This window comes from Sciurus vulgaris (genome assembly GCF_902686455.1).
Source record: "Sciurus vulgaris genome assembly, chromosome: 6".
NCBI classification, from domain to species: Eukaryota; Metazoa; Chordata; class Mammalia; order Rodentia; family Sciuridae; genus Sciurus; species Sciurus vulgaris.
This window is the reverse complement of record NC_136466.1, coordinates 1,410,231-1,422,872: the sequence shown is the minus strand read 5'-3', so window position 1 is coordinate 1,422,872 and position 12,642 is coordinate 1,410,231. Positions and strand designations below refer to the sequence as shown.

General features: G+C 56.4%; 1 protein-coding gene and 1 long non-coding RNA gene across 3 annotated transcripts in view; both read left to right on the top strand.

The window, feature by feature from the left end:
• The window catches only part of LOC306663292, a 726,016-nt gene that overhangs the window by 190,328 nt on the left and 523,046 nt on the right, over positions 1 to 12,642 (top strand). The gene's annotated exons all lie outside the window — the stretch shown is intronic.
• Positions 5,706 to 6,659, top strand: LOC306663315 (olfactory receptor 5V1-like; the record flags this gene model as incomplete). Its single annotated transcript, XM_079143728.1, has 1 exon — positions 5,706 to 6,659. The coding sequence occupies one exon, from the start codon at positions 5,706 to 5,708 to the stop codon at positions 6,657 to 6,659; it is 954 nt and encodes a 317-aa protein (XP_078999854.1).

The window sequence follows — 12,642 nt, the reverse complement described above, 5'->3', positions numbered from 1 at the left end:
GTGACTGCACGACCCGTGTGATCCTACAACATGAGCAGGAACATGAGAAATTATGCTCCATTTATCATGATTTATAGAAATGCATAAATGCATGCTACTGTCCTGTAAGACTAATTAAAACAAATAAAAAATTTAAAATGTTAAATATTTGAGGTAATAGATCTTTTAGCTTGATTTAATTATTCCATGTTTTATTGAAAATAATAAATCCATTTGTTCCCAATACATATGAACCACCATGATTTATCATTAAGTAATAACAAGTAAATGAATGAAATTTAATTCTAAATGTGATTCAAATACACCAGAAGAAGTGATGAAAGAGGAAGACAAAAAACCCAGCCCAAGAGATTTAGGAGCCAGGCCTGCTCACCCTTACACCAACAAAAACTGGAATCAATGCAAAATGACCAGAACACAGCAATTCCTGTAAGGAATCAGAAAGAAATGGGGATCAGCAAACAGCCTGACAAAAAGTGAAAATAACCATTTTAAGGAAATGGAGATTATTTTAAAAACACGTGTGGGTAACTGAGCATCGTCAGGAAAACAATATGTGAACAACCCCAGAAGTTGAAAAAGAAGTAGAGATAATTAAAAAGAACAATATATAAGTTCTTGAGTGGAAGAATGCAAGGGTAAATAAAAATTGCAATAGAGGGAGTCACTAGAAGAGTGAAATCAAGGGAGAGGAAGACCCTCTGGACTGGACGTCCAGCCCCCAGAAGCCATCGAAACAGAGGGCGGGAAATGCAGGCAATTCCCAGCAATGCCACGAAATGCAAAGACTGAGAGTCTGGGGGTTTTCCGAGTGACTGAGTTAAATGTTATCAATCAAAATTGCAGTTATGGACAGAGGATGTCTTACGCAATCTTGAAATAACCGTAGAGCAAACCTTAAACAGATACGCAAAAGAGGAAGAGGAAAAGACCAAGCAGGTCACTAGAAAATGACAGGACAATAAACAGTGAGGGAGGAGCAGAAGGACGTGCGATTGCAGAGGGGGCAGGTGGGGGAAAGGGCTGGCGTGCACACTGCCTCAGCTCCAGGAGGCCTGGGACTGACCCAGCAGGCGGTGGGCAACAGCGCTGGGGGCTGAGACCTGTCGGCGCCATTCACAGAAGTCACCTGAGGCCTGCCTGCTGTTCAGGATGGAGGCGGAGGGTCGAAAGGCAGTGCCGCCCCGGGGTCCGTAGGAGAGCAGGGGTGTGTGTGCTGGACAGCACAGACTCTGAGTTCACAGCCCAGGACAGCCTTCTGTAAGGACGAGACCTCCCTTCCACAGGACGATAGCAATTTTGAAGCCACATGACCCACACACAACACAGAAGAGTGCACAAAATTATCCACAGACCTGGACACAAACGTCCACGTCCACAGAGTCGAGATCAGCACTCCAGACAGGACCGGGCCTGTCCGCAGGGACTGGGAGGCGAAGGCCTGGTCTGCAGGGTGGCCGGTGGTGGAGGGGGTTCAGACAGGACCGGGCCTGTCCGCAGAGGGGCCGGTGGAAGCAGGGTCAGCAGCAGGACTGCCCTTGGGGTGCTGGACCCTGCCCCCTGCACCCCTGCTTGCCAGCTGCCGGGAGGGAGCCTTCTCACCACCTCTTGCTCCCGCCATGATGCCCCTCACCACAGGCCCAGAGCCACAGGGACAGGAAGCCACTGGCCGGAGCTGGACTGGGGAGCCAGCATGGACCCTTCCTCTTGCTCAGCTGATTTGCCTCCAGCGCTTGTTGCAGCCAGAAAGCCAGCGGAGGCACAGGGACACACTGGCCGAACATCCGGGAAAGGGGATCTGCCACTCCGACCCGAGGGAGCAGAGGACCCGACGGGAGTCCACAGACCTTTCCAGCAGCCTCCGCGGGACACACAGCCTCCATACAACGTGTCCGTGCTGAGCACCTGGGAGGAGTAACTGTCCAGGAATGTCCAGGTCAGCCAGGACGCTCTCGTCAGCACGCTGGCCCGTGAAGGAGGATGTGAGAAGAGCCATCTCGACACCTGAGGAGAGGGCGTCCAGCTCCCAGTCAGGACGGTCTGCTGGCAGCCGCTGGCCCTTGGAAGGCGAGCAGGCCCGGCGGTCACAGGGAGCAGGACGCTGCCCGAGGTCCCGGTGTCCAGTGCTCTCTCCTGGCCTTGGGACAGAAGCCGCGTGGGTCGTGGCTGTTCTCCTGGACGCCTGGTGTTCCCGCCTGACTGTCCTGTTGAGCCTGCAGTCAGTTACTGGAAAGCGAAACGGGTTAACACTCAGGTTGCCCTCGCCCTCGCTCCTCTGCCCCTGCCCCTGCCCCTGCCATCGGCCCTCTGTCACCCGTCGTCCATCTAGCCCTGTCTCCGCCATCGTCTGTCTGCCCTCCGTCTGACCTGCAGACAAACACGACCCCCTTCTTTGATCGACGCACCAATAGAAGGCCACACGGGGTGAAGGTTCCAGAAGGTGGCATTTCACTCACTTTGGGTCTGAGCTGCAGAGCACAGGTGGGCCTGTGGGGGGCGCACAGCCTTCCCCACAGAGAAACGAGACTGGCCACCAAGGTGGCCTTGCGCTTCGCCATGGAAACTGCACATTTGTGAATCTTTGGTGACACGCCCGTCCTGTGGAGGGCGATTGCTTGAACACAGACACGCTGCCACGAACTTTCCTTGCCCTGGACTGCAATGGCCTCTCCAGGAGAGGTCTGGCGTTACCTGACCCTGGCCAGGAGCAGGATCAGAACCGGCTCTCACAGGGTGCGCACTGGGCGAGACGTCACCAGGCGGATGAGCTGTGGGTCGCCCTCGCGCGGCGTTGCAGGTTGGATCATGCACAGAAGAGCCTCCCCAGGGTCCTGTCCTCACTGCCATTGTTCCTGGGGGACCAGGTGCTTTATAAGCCAGGCTGGATGCCTGAGTGTGCCCAGGGGCAGGCGATGAGTGTGCTGCTCATCCGGGTGCGACGAGCAGGCCGGGTGGAGCTCCCGGGGCGTCTCTAGGAGTGCGCAGCCTCCTGCACGGAGAGTCTCAGGGTGAGCCTACCCGCTGTGGACACAGTGAAACGAGGCACTCCATCATGTCGGAGTGGGACCTACGCCTGCTCTTTGTTCGTGAGTCGATTCCCTTCCTCTGATAGTGGACACGGGGGCAAATCCTTGTGGAGAGAGGTGCTTCCTGTGAGGCTTCCCTGGACCCCAGGCCGGGTGAGTGTGAACTGGGCGAGGGGACGTGGGTGGTTTCCAACAGGGTGAAGCCAGCCAGCCCCACCCCAGGTCTCAGGCCTGACAAGCGGCCCCACAGGTCACAGCCAGGCTGCATCTCCCCAGCACTGTGCTCAGTGTCCAGTCCACCAGCTCCTCACCCCTCACACTGACAAGGAAGGTTCTGGAACTTCTTCCTCAGCAAAGCACCGTGAGGAGCAGTCGCTCTCGCGTGTCAATTAGGTGGTCGAGACCGGGGGTTTCCTGAGGTGTGTGTTAGGAGGAGACTGCTACTCTGAACACGGCTCCCTCCCACACGAGCACACCTGCGCTCCCTGTGTCGAGACAGGAAACTCATTGACACTTTTAAACAATCAAGCACAAAATCGAATGGAAGTGAGATATTTTTTGGAGGACACTTGTTGATTATGTTGCTTTGACAAGGAACCGGGTCATGTTATTAATCTGAATGCTACTAATTCCTCATGGTGTTTTGTTTAAGGACCAAGTTTGTGAATGTAGAAAGAAAGCGAGTAACAGGGAAGTTAGTGTTTACTCTCTCAAGTTACTTCTCCCCGTGTTAAAAAGCGCCTCATTTGTTCAGTTCAATGGACTATCATATTTTCAAGATGCTAATATATAAAGCTGTGGAGGAATTCCTCACTGGAATTGAGAGCGTTCAGAGCCCAGGAATGGGGCTGGGAGGGTCGTGTCTGTGAACTGCCCGCTCCTAAACACCCCCTCTCCTGAAGGGTGCTGCCCTCTCAGGATTTAGCGTGCTTTTCTTCCCCTGCTTCGTGGTTTGCAGAGCTCACCAATGGCTGTCTTCTCAAAGACCAGTGTTGCTGGGAAGAAGAATAGCTTCCCCAGGAACTCCTGCGATTCTTAGTGAGTCTCACAGGAAATAAACAAGAGACTGAAACCACGTCGTGATTTAGGAAGAGGCGTCCTTGTGTCCAGGCTGTGTTGTTATGCTGCTGAGAAAAGAAAGCATTCCTAGCTGCCATCAGGCAAGATATATGGGGTGAGGGACAAAGGAAGTGACCTTGGATTTTATTTTCCAACCAGCTTAATCTTTGAATTTCCTGTCCATGCGCGTAATGTCAGAGGGAAATGCATGTTCTCAGAGCAACAGGAAAAAGATGCAGAGAAGCGGCTCGTGGGGGCCAGTGGCACCTCCTGTCCACAGCCAGCAGCACGTGGGGTCAGGGCCGGGAGGGCCACGCTGACCCCACGGCAGCTCTGGAGGCTGAGGTCAGTGGCACCTCCTGTCCACAGCCAGCAGCACGTGGGGTCAGGGCCAGGAGGGCCACGCTGACCCCACGGCAGCTCTGGAGGCTGAGGTCAGTGGCACCTCCTGTCCAGAGCCAGCAGCACGTGGGGTCAGGGCCGGGAGGGCCACGCTGACCCCACGGCAGCTCTGGAGGCTGAGGTCAGTGGCACCTCCTGTCCAGAGCCAGCAGCACGTGGGGTCAGGGCCGGGAGGGCCACGCTGACCCCACGGCAGCTCTGGAGGCTGAGGTCAGTGGCACCTACTGTCCACAGCCAGCAGCACGTGGGCCAGGGCCAGGAGGGCCACGCTGACCCCACGGCAGCTCTGGAGGCTGAGGTCAGTGGCACCTCCTGTCCAGAGCCAGCAGCACGTGGGCCAGGGCCAGGAGGGCCAAGCTGACCCCACGGCAGCTCTGGAGGCCGAGGTCAGTGGCACCTCCTGTCCAGAGCCAGCAGCACGTGGGCCAGGGCCAGGAGGGCCAAGCTGACCCCACGGCAGCTCTGGAGGCTGAGGTCAGTGGCACCTCCTGTCCAGAGCCAGCAGCACGTGGGGTCAGGGCCAGGAGGGCCAAGCTGACCCCACGGCAGCTCCGGAGGCTGAGGTCAGTGGCACCTCCTGTCCACAGCCAGCAGCACGTGGGGTCAGGGCCGGGAGGGCCACGCTGACCCCACGGCAGCTCCCGAGGCTGACTTCCTCCAGGCTGGGTACCTGGAGGGGCCACAGCCCACAGCCACTCTCCACCCCACTGTGTTTCCCCAGAGGTCGGCTAGATGCCAGCACTGACGGAAATGTCGGCTTCAGTGAGCCAACATGCCAGTCAGATGGCAGTGCACGCGCCTCAGAAATCAGTCACCTGGCAGTGCAGGCGCCTCAGAAATATCTACACCAGGGACTCTAACGCCACAGGCACCCCGTACCCAGCAGAGCGAGACCAGGGCAGGACCAGGCGAGGGACTCAGCAGAGGACAGACCTCTGCTCAGAGCTGCTCCGGCACCTTCCCACAGGATGCTGAGGCTGGGCACTGAGTCCCCAGGTGCTGGGGCAGCATCCTCTGGAAAGGGACCCAGCAGGAGCATTTCCAGAAGTGGCAAGAGGGCCGCTGTTCCAAACAGCAGTCCAAGGGGCTGCCACCTCCTGGTCACCAGGGCTGACAGTGCTGGTCACCAGCACCAGCTGCTCCCGAGCTGGGCTCCTTGCTCTCTAGACATAACCGTGCTCTCGGCTTCCTTCCCTCCAGGAGGCCTGTGGACAGCAGATGGACGTGGGCAACCTCAGCACCGTGACTCAGTTTGTGCTCATGGGGCTCTCCCACCTCCCCTGGGTGCGCCTCCCTCTCTTTGTGGCCTTTGCCGTCATCTACCAGATCACCTTGGTGGGAAACGGGGCCATCCTCGTGGCCCTGGGAACCGAGAGGAAGCTGCACACTCCCATGTATTATCTTCTGGCAAACTTGTCCCTCCTGGACATCTTCTGCCCCTCAGCCACCGTCCCCAAGATGCTGCACGACCTCCTGACTGGTGAGCACAGCATCTCTTTCCTTGGGTGTGCTGTGCAGCTCTATTTCCTGGTGGCCCTGGCTGGATGCGAGGTCTTCCTGCTGGCCGTCATGGCTTACGACCGCTACGTGGCCATATGCTTGCCCCTGAGATACACCCTCATCATGACCAGGGTGCGCTGTGTCCAGCTGGTGTTTGGGACCTGGGCAGCTGGGTTCCTCAACTCCCTCCTGCACACCGTGTCCACCTTCCGCCTGTCCTTCTGCAGGTCCAACCTGGTCAACCAGTACTACTGTGACATCCCACAGATTGTGGCCCTGTCCTGCTCCTCCACGTACGTGGCAGAGATGCTCGTTTTAGTTGTAGGAGGCATGTTGGGGATCAGCGCCTTCCTGACCACCTTGGCCTCCTACGTGTCCATCATCTCCACCATCCTCAGAATCCCGTCGGCAGCAGGCAAGCGCAAAGCCTTCTCCACCTGTGCCTCCCACCTCCTGGTGGTCTTCCTCTTCTACGGTACAACCATCTTCACCTACATGCGCCGCTCCTCCAGCCAAGACTCCCTCTCCAGAGACCGACTTGTCTCTATGCTCTATGGGGTGATCACCCCCATGCTGAACCCCCTCATCTACAGCCTGAGAAACACGGAGGTCAAGGGAGCCCTCAGGAGGGTCCTGTGTGGAGGGGCACCTGCACAGCAAGCAGGACGTTAGACCAGAGCGACTCCGTGCTCTTCCCAGATCAAAGTCACAGGAAGGCACTTTCCTCTCAGGATTTAGGGTAAAGTTCTATACACACGGAAATTCAAGACACACAGGAAGATGTCACGTTAGCTGTATTTATGTATCTGGATCTTTATCTATGAGAAATTAAAACTTGTCATCCAGAAATAAACTTCTTGACATGGAAACTAACAGCCCGTCTTCAGTTCCTTGCCCCCCGAGCTCCCTGGGCACACCAGCCTCGCAGGCCTGTGTGGCACTGACAGCCCTACTGTGGCCTCTGTTTTCTCTTCTAGTCTCTGTAGCTCTCCCATCCTGACTCCTCTTGTTCTGTGTTTTAGTTGAACATCGACAGGCTGTGGTCACGGGCAGGTATGTGGTTCTCTACCTGTGTATTAACCACGTGGGTCCCTTCCCACAGACCTCTGCTCTGTCGCCTCGGCTTCCCGTGGTGGGCACTCCTCGCGTGCACTGGGTCATGAGTTTGAAATGCGTGTGTCCCCACCATGCCCGTGGCTCGGCTCGGCTCTAGGGACATAGCCTCATTTGCCTGTGTGGAGGCTTCGACCCTGGCCTCCTTCCCACCCCCTTCCTCCCTGTGACCTGCTTTCTACTTGCTCCTCTCCGTGAGTCGAATTCCCTCAGGCTCCACGTTTGAGTTTAGAGCGGGTGGTCCCCTCTCCCTGTGCTTGGCTTACCTCCCGGAGCACCACGCTCTTCCGGTCCATCCACGTTTTAAGTCAGGATGTTGCTGGAGGCCAGAGCCTTCGCCCCGCAGCCGGGGGTCCGCTCCACACAAGCGCCATGGTTTCACGCCAGGTTCTGGGGTAGCTGGGGTTTGGCCTGGGTCTGCATCGATTTCCTGGGATTCCCGTCCACACCTCTGGAACGTGGCGCGGCATCTGGGTAAAGTCACAGGTGGAGTGTCTTCCACACGGGCCGTGGCGGGTGGCAGAAGTCACATGTCCCCAGCTCTGCGGAGGAGGGGCCTGTCCCCAGCCACTCCACCTGGTCCCCCAGCCTGCCTAGGACATCCTCACTCCCCTCAGAAGCTCTCTGCCCACCCTCCTCCCACCTCCGGTCCACCGCCTCCTGCCTCAGGCTGTGCAGGTCAGCCCATGGAATCGCCTACTACCTCCTGAGCTTGTGTTTCCCTGAAGCCCCTGTGCCCACCTCGTCCCCAGTGGGATGGCATCTGGAGTGGGCCTCTGGGAGGAAGCAAGGTCCTGTGGCCAAGCCCTGTGGGTGACCTCTGAGGCCGCTCGAGGAACAGGAGACCTGCCGCGTGTGGAGACAACGAGACCGGGCCGTGGGAGGGCTGGCCGAGGGGAGGACGGGCTCCTGTACCACCTGGCCGTGGCCCTCGCTGCTGACCAGGGCGCTGATCTCAGGTGTGACGCTCCCCCTCCGTTCTCCCTCTCCCGCCTCATGGCTGCGCGGGGGAGCAGGTGAGCCTCCGTCTGTCCTGCGCTGAGCTGCCTGTCTGAGCAGAGAAGCTCCAGACCTGGGAACGGAGCAGCTCCCCTGAGGACAAGGACCACCGCTGAGGACATCCACTGACCAGGTCTGGGATCGAGCCTGGGCAGTGCTGTCTTACAGTTTCCCACAAGATGGACTAGCAGGTCCCAGCCTCCTAGTAATCTAAGTGAAAGTCAAAACATGTTTTGCAACCTCACTTTGGGTGCACAGGGGTCACCCCGCGGGCGCAGGCCTCCCCGGGGCCGAGCCGGCCTCTGTCCTGGGGCATCAGCACAGCCTGCAGAGGATGCTTGGCCCCCGTTTCCAGTTTCCATTCTCTCAGAACAGGAAACGCTCCTTCCTTACTGACCGTGGAGAGCACCTCACCCTCTCTCTGCCAAGGCCGTAGAACCAGTGCGACTCTCCCCACGTCCCTTCTGAGTGAAGTGTCTGTCACACAGCTCCGGCGCTGGTCGGGGAGGGCCCGACTAAGAACACATGCTGCTTCCTTTGCTGTCCCCTCTGCCCAGACAGCCCCTCCAGCTGTCAGGCAGGAGGGTGGTGGAGTCTGTGGCAGGAGAGAGTGAAGGCCCTGGCACGTAAGTCCGCACTCAGTGCTTAGGAATTCTGGCTGTCGGGCAGCCGTTCTTTCGTAACGTCTCCGGTTTCTAAAAGCAGTGGTCGCACAAGGAGGAAGAGCATAGCTCCTTTTACCACCACACAGGGGTCTGAGTCTCTCTGGGGGTAGAGAGACTCTCCTCGGATGTTTCTTAACTCATTGCAGAAGTGAATCTAAGACGGTTCGGGCCTCAGGTCCAGGAAGCAAGTCTGTCACGGAGAGCGAAGGCCCGCGCTCACGCACAGTGAGAGCCGCCATGATCCTGCTGGGCTCTGGTCGTCAGTGAGCACACGAGGCAGGCATGCCATCCCAGGAGCCCGGCACGTAGGCGCCGTCTTGTCCGGGGGTGGGGGATTCAGCTGGAGACTGAGCCAGGGCATCATGGACCAGCCACGGTGAGGCCTCTGCTCAGGAGTTGATGGTCTCGTTCTCTTTCTTTTTCTTTCCACACTTTATAACTTTTCATTGGTGCATTATAATTTTACATAACAGTGGGTTCCCTGCTTCTGGAGGTCTTGGTCCTGCTTTGCTACATTACAGAAAACTTTGAGGGGACTGGAAGTTTCTGCAGTAATCTACGGATATTCAGGGCTTGGGAGGTAGCTCAGCCGGTAGAGCACTGGCATTGCAAGTACGAGGCCCTGGGTTTGATCCACAGCACTACAAAAAAAAAAAAAAAAAAAAAAAATTTATAGATAGTTCAGTGATCCCCCACACACTGGCCAAAGGGGCAAAGTCCTGGACAGGGGTTCGGTCCCCAGACATGTCAGCCACATCCTGGCAATTTTGGACCCAAGAGCAGAATGCAGTGTGGCCTTGATGGTGGCCTTCAGCATGTGGGAGAGGAATGTGAGCAGTGTTTCCCTTTTCTCTCTTTTTTAAAGAATTGGTTTAGTGTAAAGCTGTGATTAACCCAAGGGCCTCTTCTTCTCTCATTCCTCTCTCCAGTGACTTAATTCAGGACATTTCAGAATTCCAACGTCATCAGTTTCAAAAGAAGGGCATAGAGGGTACACAGGCTCAACCAGCAACCCCAGCAGCTCAGGAGAGAGGGCAGAGGAAGAACCCACAGGGGTGAAATGCATAAGACCAGACCTCAGGCAGGGCATAGGAAGAACCCACAGGGGTGAAATGCATAAGAGCAGACCTCAGGCAGGGCAGAGGAAGAACCCAGCAGGGTAAAATGCATAAGACCAGACCTCAGGCAGGGCAGAGGAAGAACCCACAGGGGTAAAATGCAAAAGACCAGACCACAGGCAGGGCAGAGGAAGAACCCAGCAGGGTACAATGCATAAGACCAGACCTCAGGCAGGGCAGAGGAAGAACCCACAGGGGTAAAATGCATAAGACCAGACCTCAGGCAGGGCAGAGGAAGAACCCACAGGGGTAAAATGCAAAAGACCAGACCTCAGGCAGGGCAGAGGAAGAACTCACAGGGGTAAAATGCCTAAGACGAGACCTCAGGCAGGGCAGAGGAAGAACCCAGCAGGATAAAATGCCTAAGACCAGACCTCAGGCAGGGCAGAGGAAGAACCCACAGGGGTAAAATGCCTAAGACGAGACGTCAGGCAGGGCATAGGAAGAACCCACAGGGGTAAAATGCATAAGACCAGACCTCAAGCAGGGCAGAGGAAGAACCCAAGAGGGTACAATGCATAAGACCAGACCTGAGGCAGGGCAGAGGAAGAACCCAACAGGGTACAATGCATAAGACCAGACGTCAGGCAGGGCAGAGGAAGAACCCACAGGGGTGAAATGCATAAGACCAGACCTCAGGCGGGGCAGAGGAAGAACCCACAGGGGTGAAATGCATAAGAGCAGACCTCAGGCAGGGCAGAGGAAGAACCCACAGGGGTGAAATGCATAAGACCAGACCTCAGGCAGGGCAGAGGAAGAACCCAGCAGGGTAAACTGCATAAGACCAGACCTCAGGCAGGGCATAGGAAGAACCCACAGGGGTGAAATGCATAAGACCAGACCTCAGGCAGGGCAGAGGAAGAACCCAGCAGGATAAAATGCCTAAGACCAGACCTCAGGCAGGGCATAGGAAGAACCCACAGGGGTAAAATGCATAAGACCAGACCTCAGGCGGGGCAGAGGAAGAACCCACAGGGGTAAAATGCATAAGACCAGACCTCAGGCAGGGCAGAGGAAGAACCCAACAGGGTACAATGCATAAGACCAGACCTGAGGCAGGGCAGAGGAAGAACCCAACAGGGTAAAATGCATAAGACCAGACCTCAGGCAGGGCAGAGGAAGAACCCACAGGGGTGAAATGCATAAGACCAGACCTCAGGCGGGGCAGAGGAAGAACCCACAGGGGTGAAATGCATAAGAGCAGACCTCTCAGACAGGGCAGAAGAAGAACCCAACAGGGAACAATGCGTAAGACCAGACCTGAGGCAGGGCAGAGGAAGAACCCACAGGGGTAAACTGCATAAGGCCAGACCCCAGGCAGGGCAGAGGAAGAACCCAGCAGGGTAAACTGCATAAGACCAGACCTCAGGCAGGGCAGAGGAAGAACCCAGCAGGGTAAACTGCATAAGACCAGACCTCAGGCAGGGCAGAGGAAGAACCCAACAGGGTACAATGCATAAGACCAGACCTCTCAGGCAGGGCAGAGGAAGAACCCACAGGGGTGAAATGCATAAGACCAGACCTCAGGCAGGGCAGAGGAAGAACCCAGCAGGTTAAAATGCATAAGACCAGACCTCAGGCAGGGCAGAGGAAGAACCCACAGGGGTAAAATGCATAAGAGCAGACCTCAGGCAGGGCAGAGGAAGAACCCACAGGGGTCAAATGCAGAAGACCAGACCTCAGGCAGGGCAGAGGAAGAACCCACAGGGGTAAACTGCATGAGACCAGACCTCTCAGGCAGGGCAGAGGAAGAACCCAACAGGATAAAATGCATAAGAGCAGACCTCAGGCAGGGCAGAGGAAGAACCCAAAAGGGGGTAAAATGCATAAGATCAGACCTCTCAGGCAGGGCAGAGGAAGAACGCATAGGGGTATAATGCATAAGACCAGACTTCTCAGGCAGGGCAGAGGAAGAACCCAGCAGGGGAAACTGCATAAGACCAGACCTCAGGCAGGGCAGAGGAAGAACCCACAGGGGTAAACTGCATAAGACCAGACCTCAGGCAGGGCGGAGGAAGAACCCACAGGGGTAAACTGCATAAGACCAGACCTCAGGCAGGGCAGAGGAAGAACCCAAAAGGGGGTAAAATGCATAAGAGCAGACCTCAGGCAGGGCAGAGGAAGAACCCAAAAGGGGTAATCTGCATAAGACCAGACCTCTCAGGTTGGGCAGAGGAAGAACCCACAGGGGTAAAATGCAGAAGACCAGACCTCTCAGGTAGGGCAGAGGAAGAACCCAACAGGGGTAAACTGCATAAGACCAGACCTCAGGCAGGGGAGAGGAAGAACCCACAGGGGTAAACTGCATAAGACCAGACCTCAGGCAGGGCAGAGGAAGAACCCAGCAGGATAAAATGCATAAGACCAGACCTCAGGCAGGGCAGAGGAAGAACCCAGCAGGATAAAATGCATAAGACCAGACCTCAGGCAGGGCAGAGGAAGAACCCAGCAGGATAAAATGCATAAGACCAGACCCCTCATGCAGGGCAGAGGATGAACCCAACAGGTTGTAAAATGCATAAGACCAGACCTGAGGCAGGGCAGCAGCTGCTGGCTGGGCCTTCTACACCACTGAGGCAGGCGAGGCCCCAGAGAGACCCCAGACCTGTTGCTCAGAGTGACAGGCTCAGTTCCTTGAAGGGACAGGGAAAGGAAAAAGTGACACTCAGTGAGAAAGTGTCCTCTCAGAGGGGAGAGGGACAGCAGGCCTCTTCTGCCTTCCAGTTTTACAGGTGTCCCAGGGAAGTTTCCAGAGCCCTG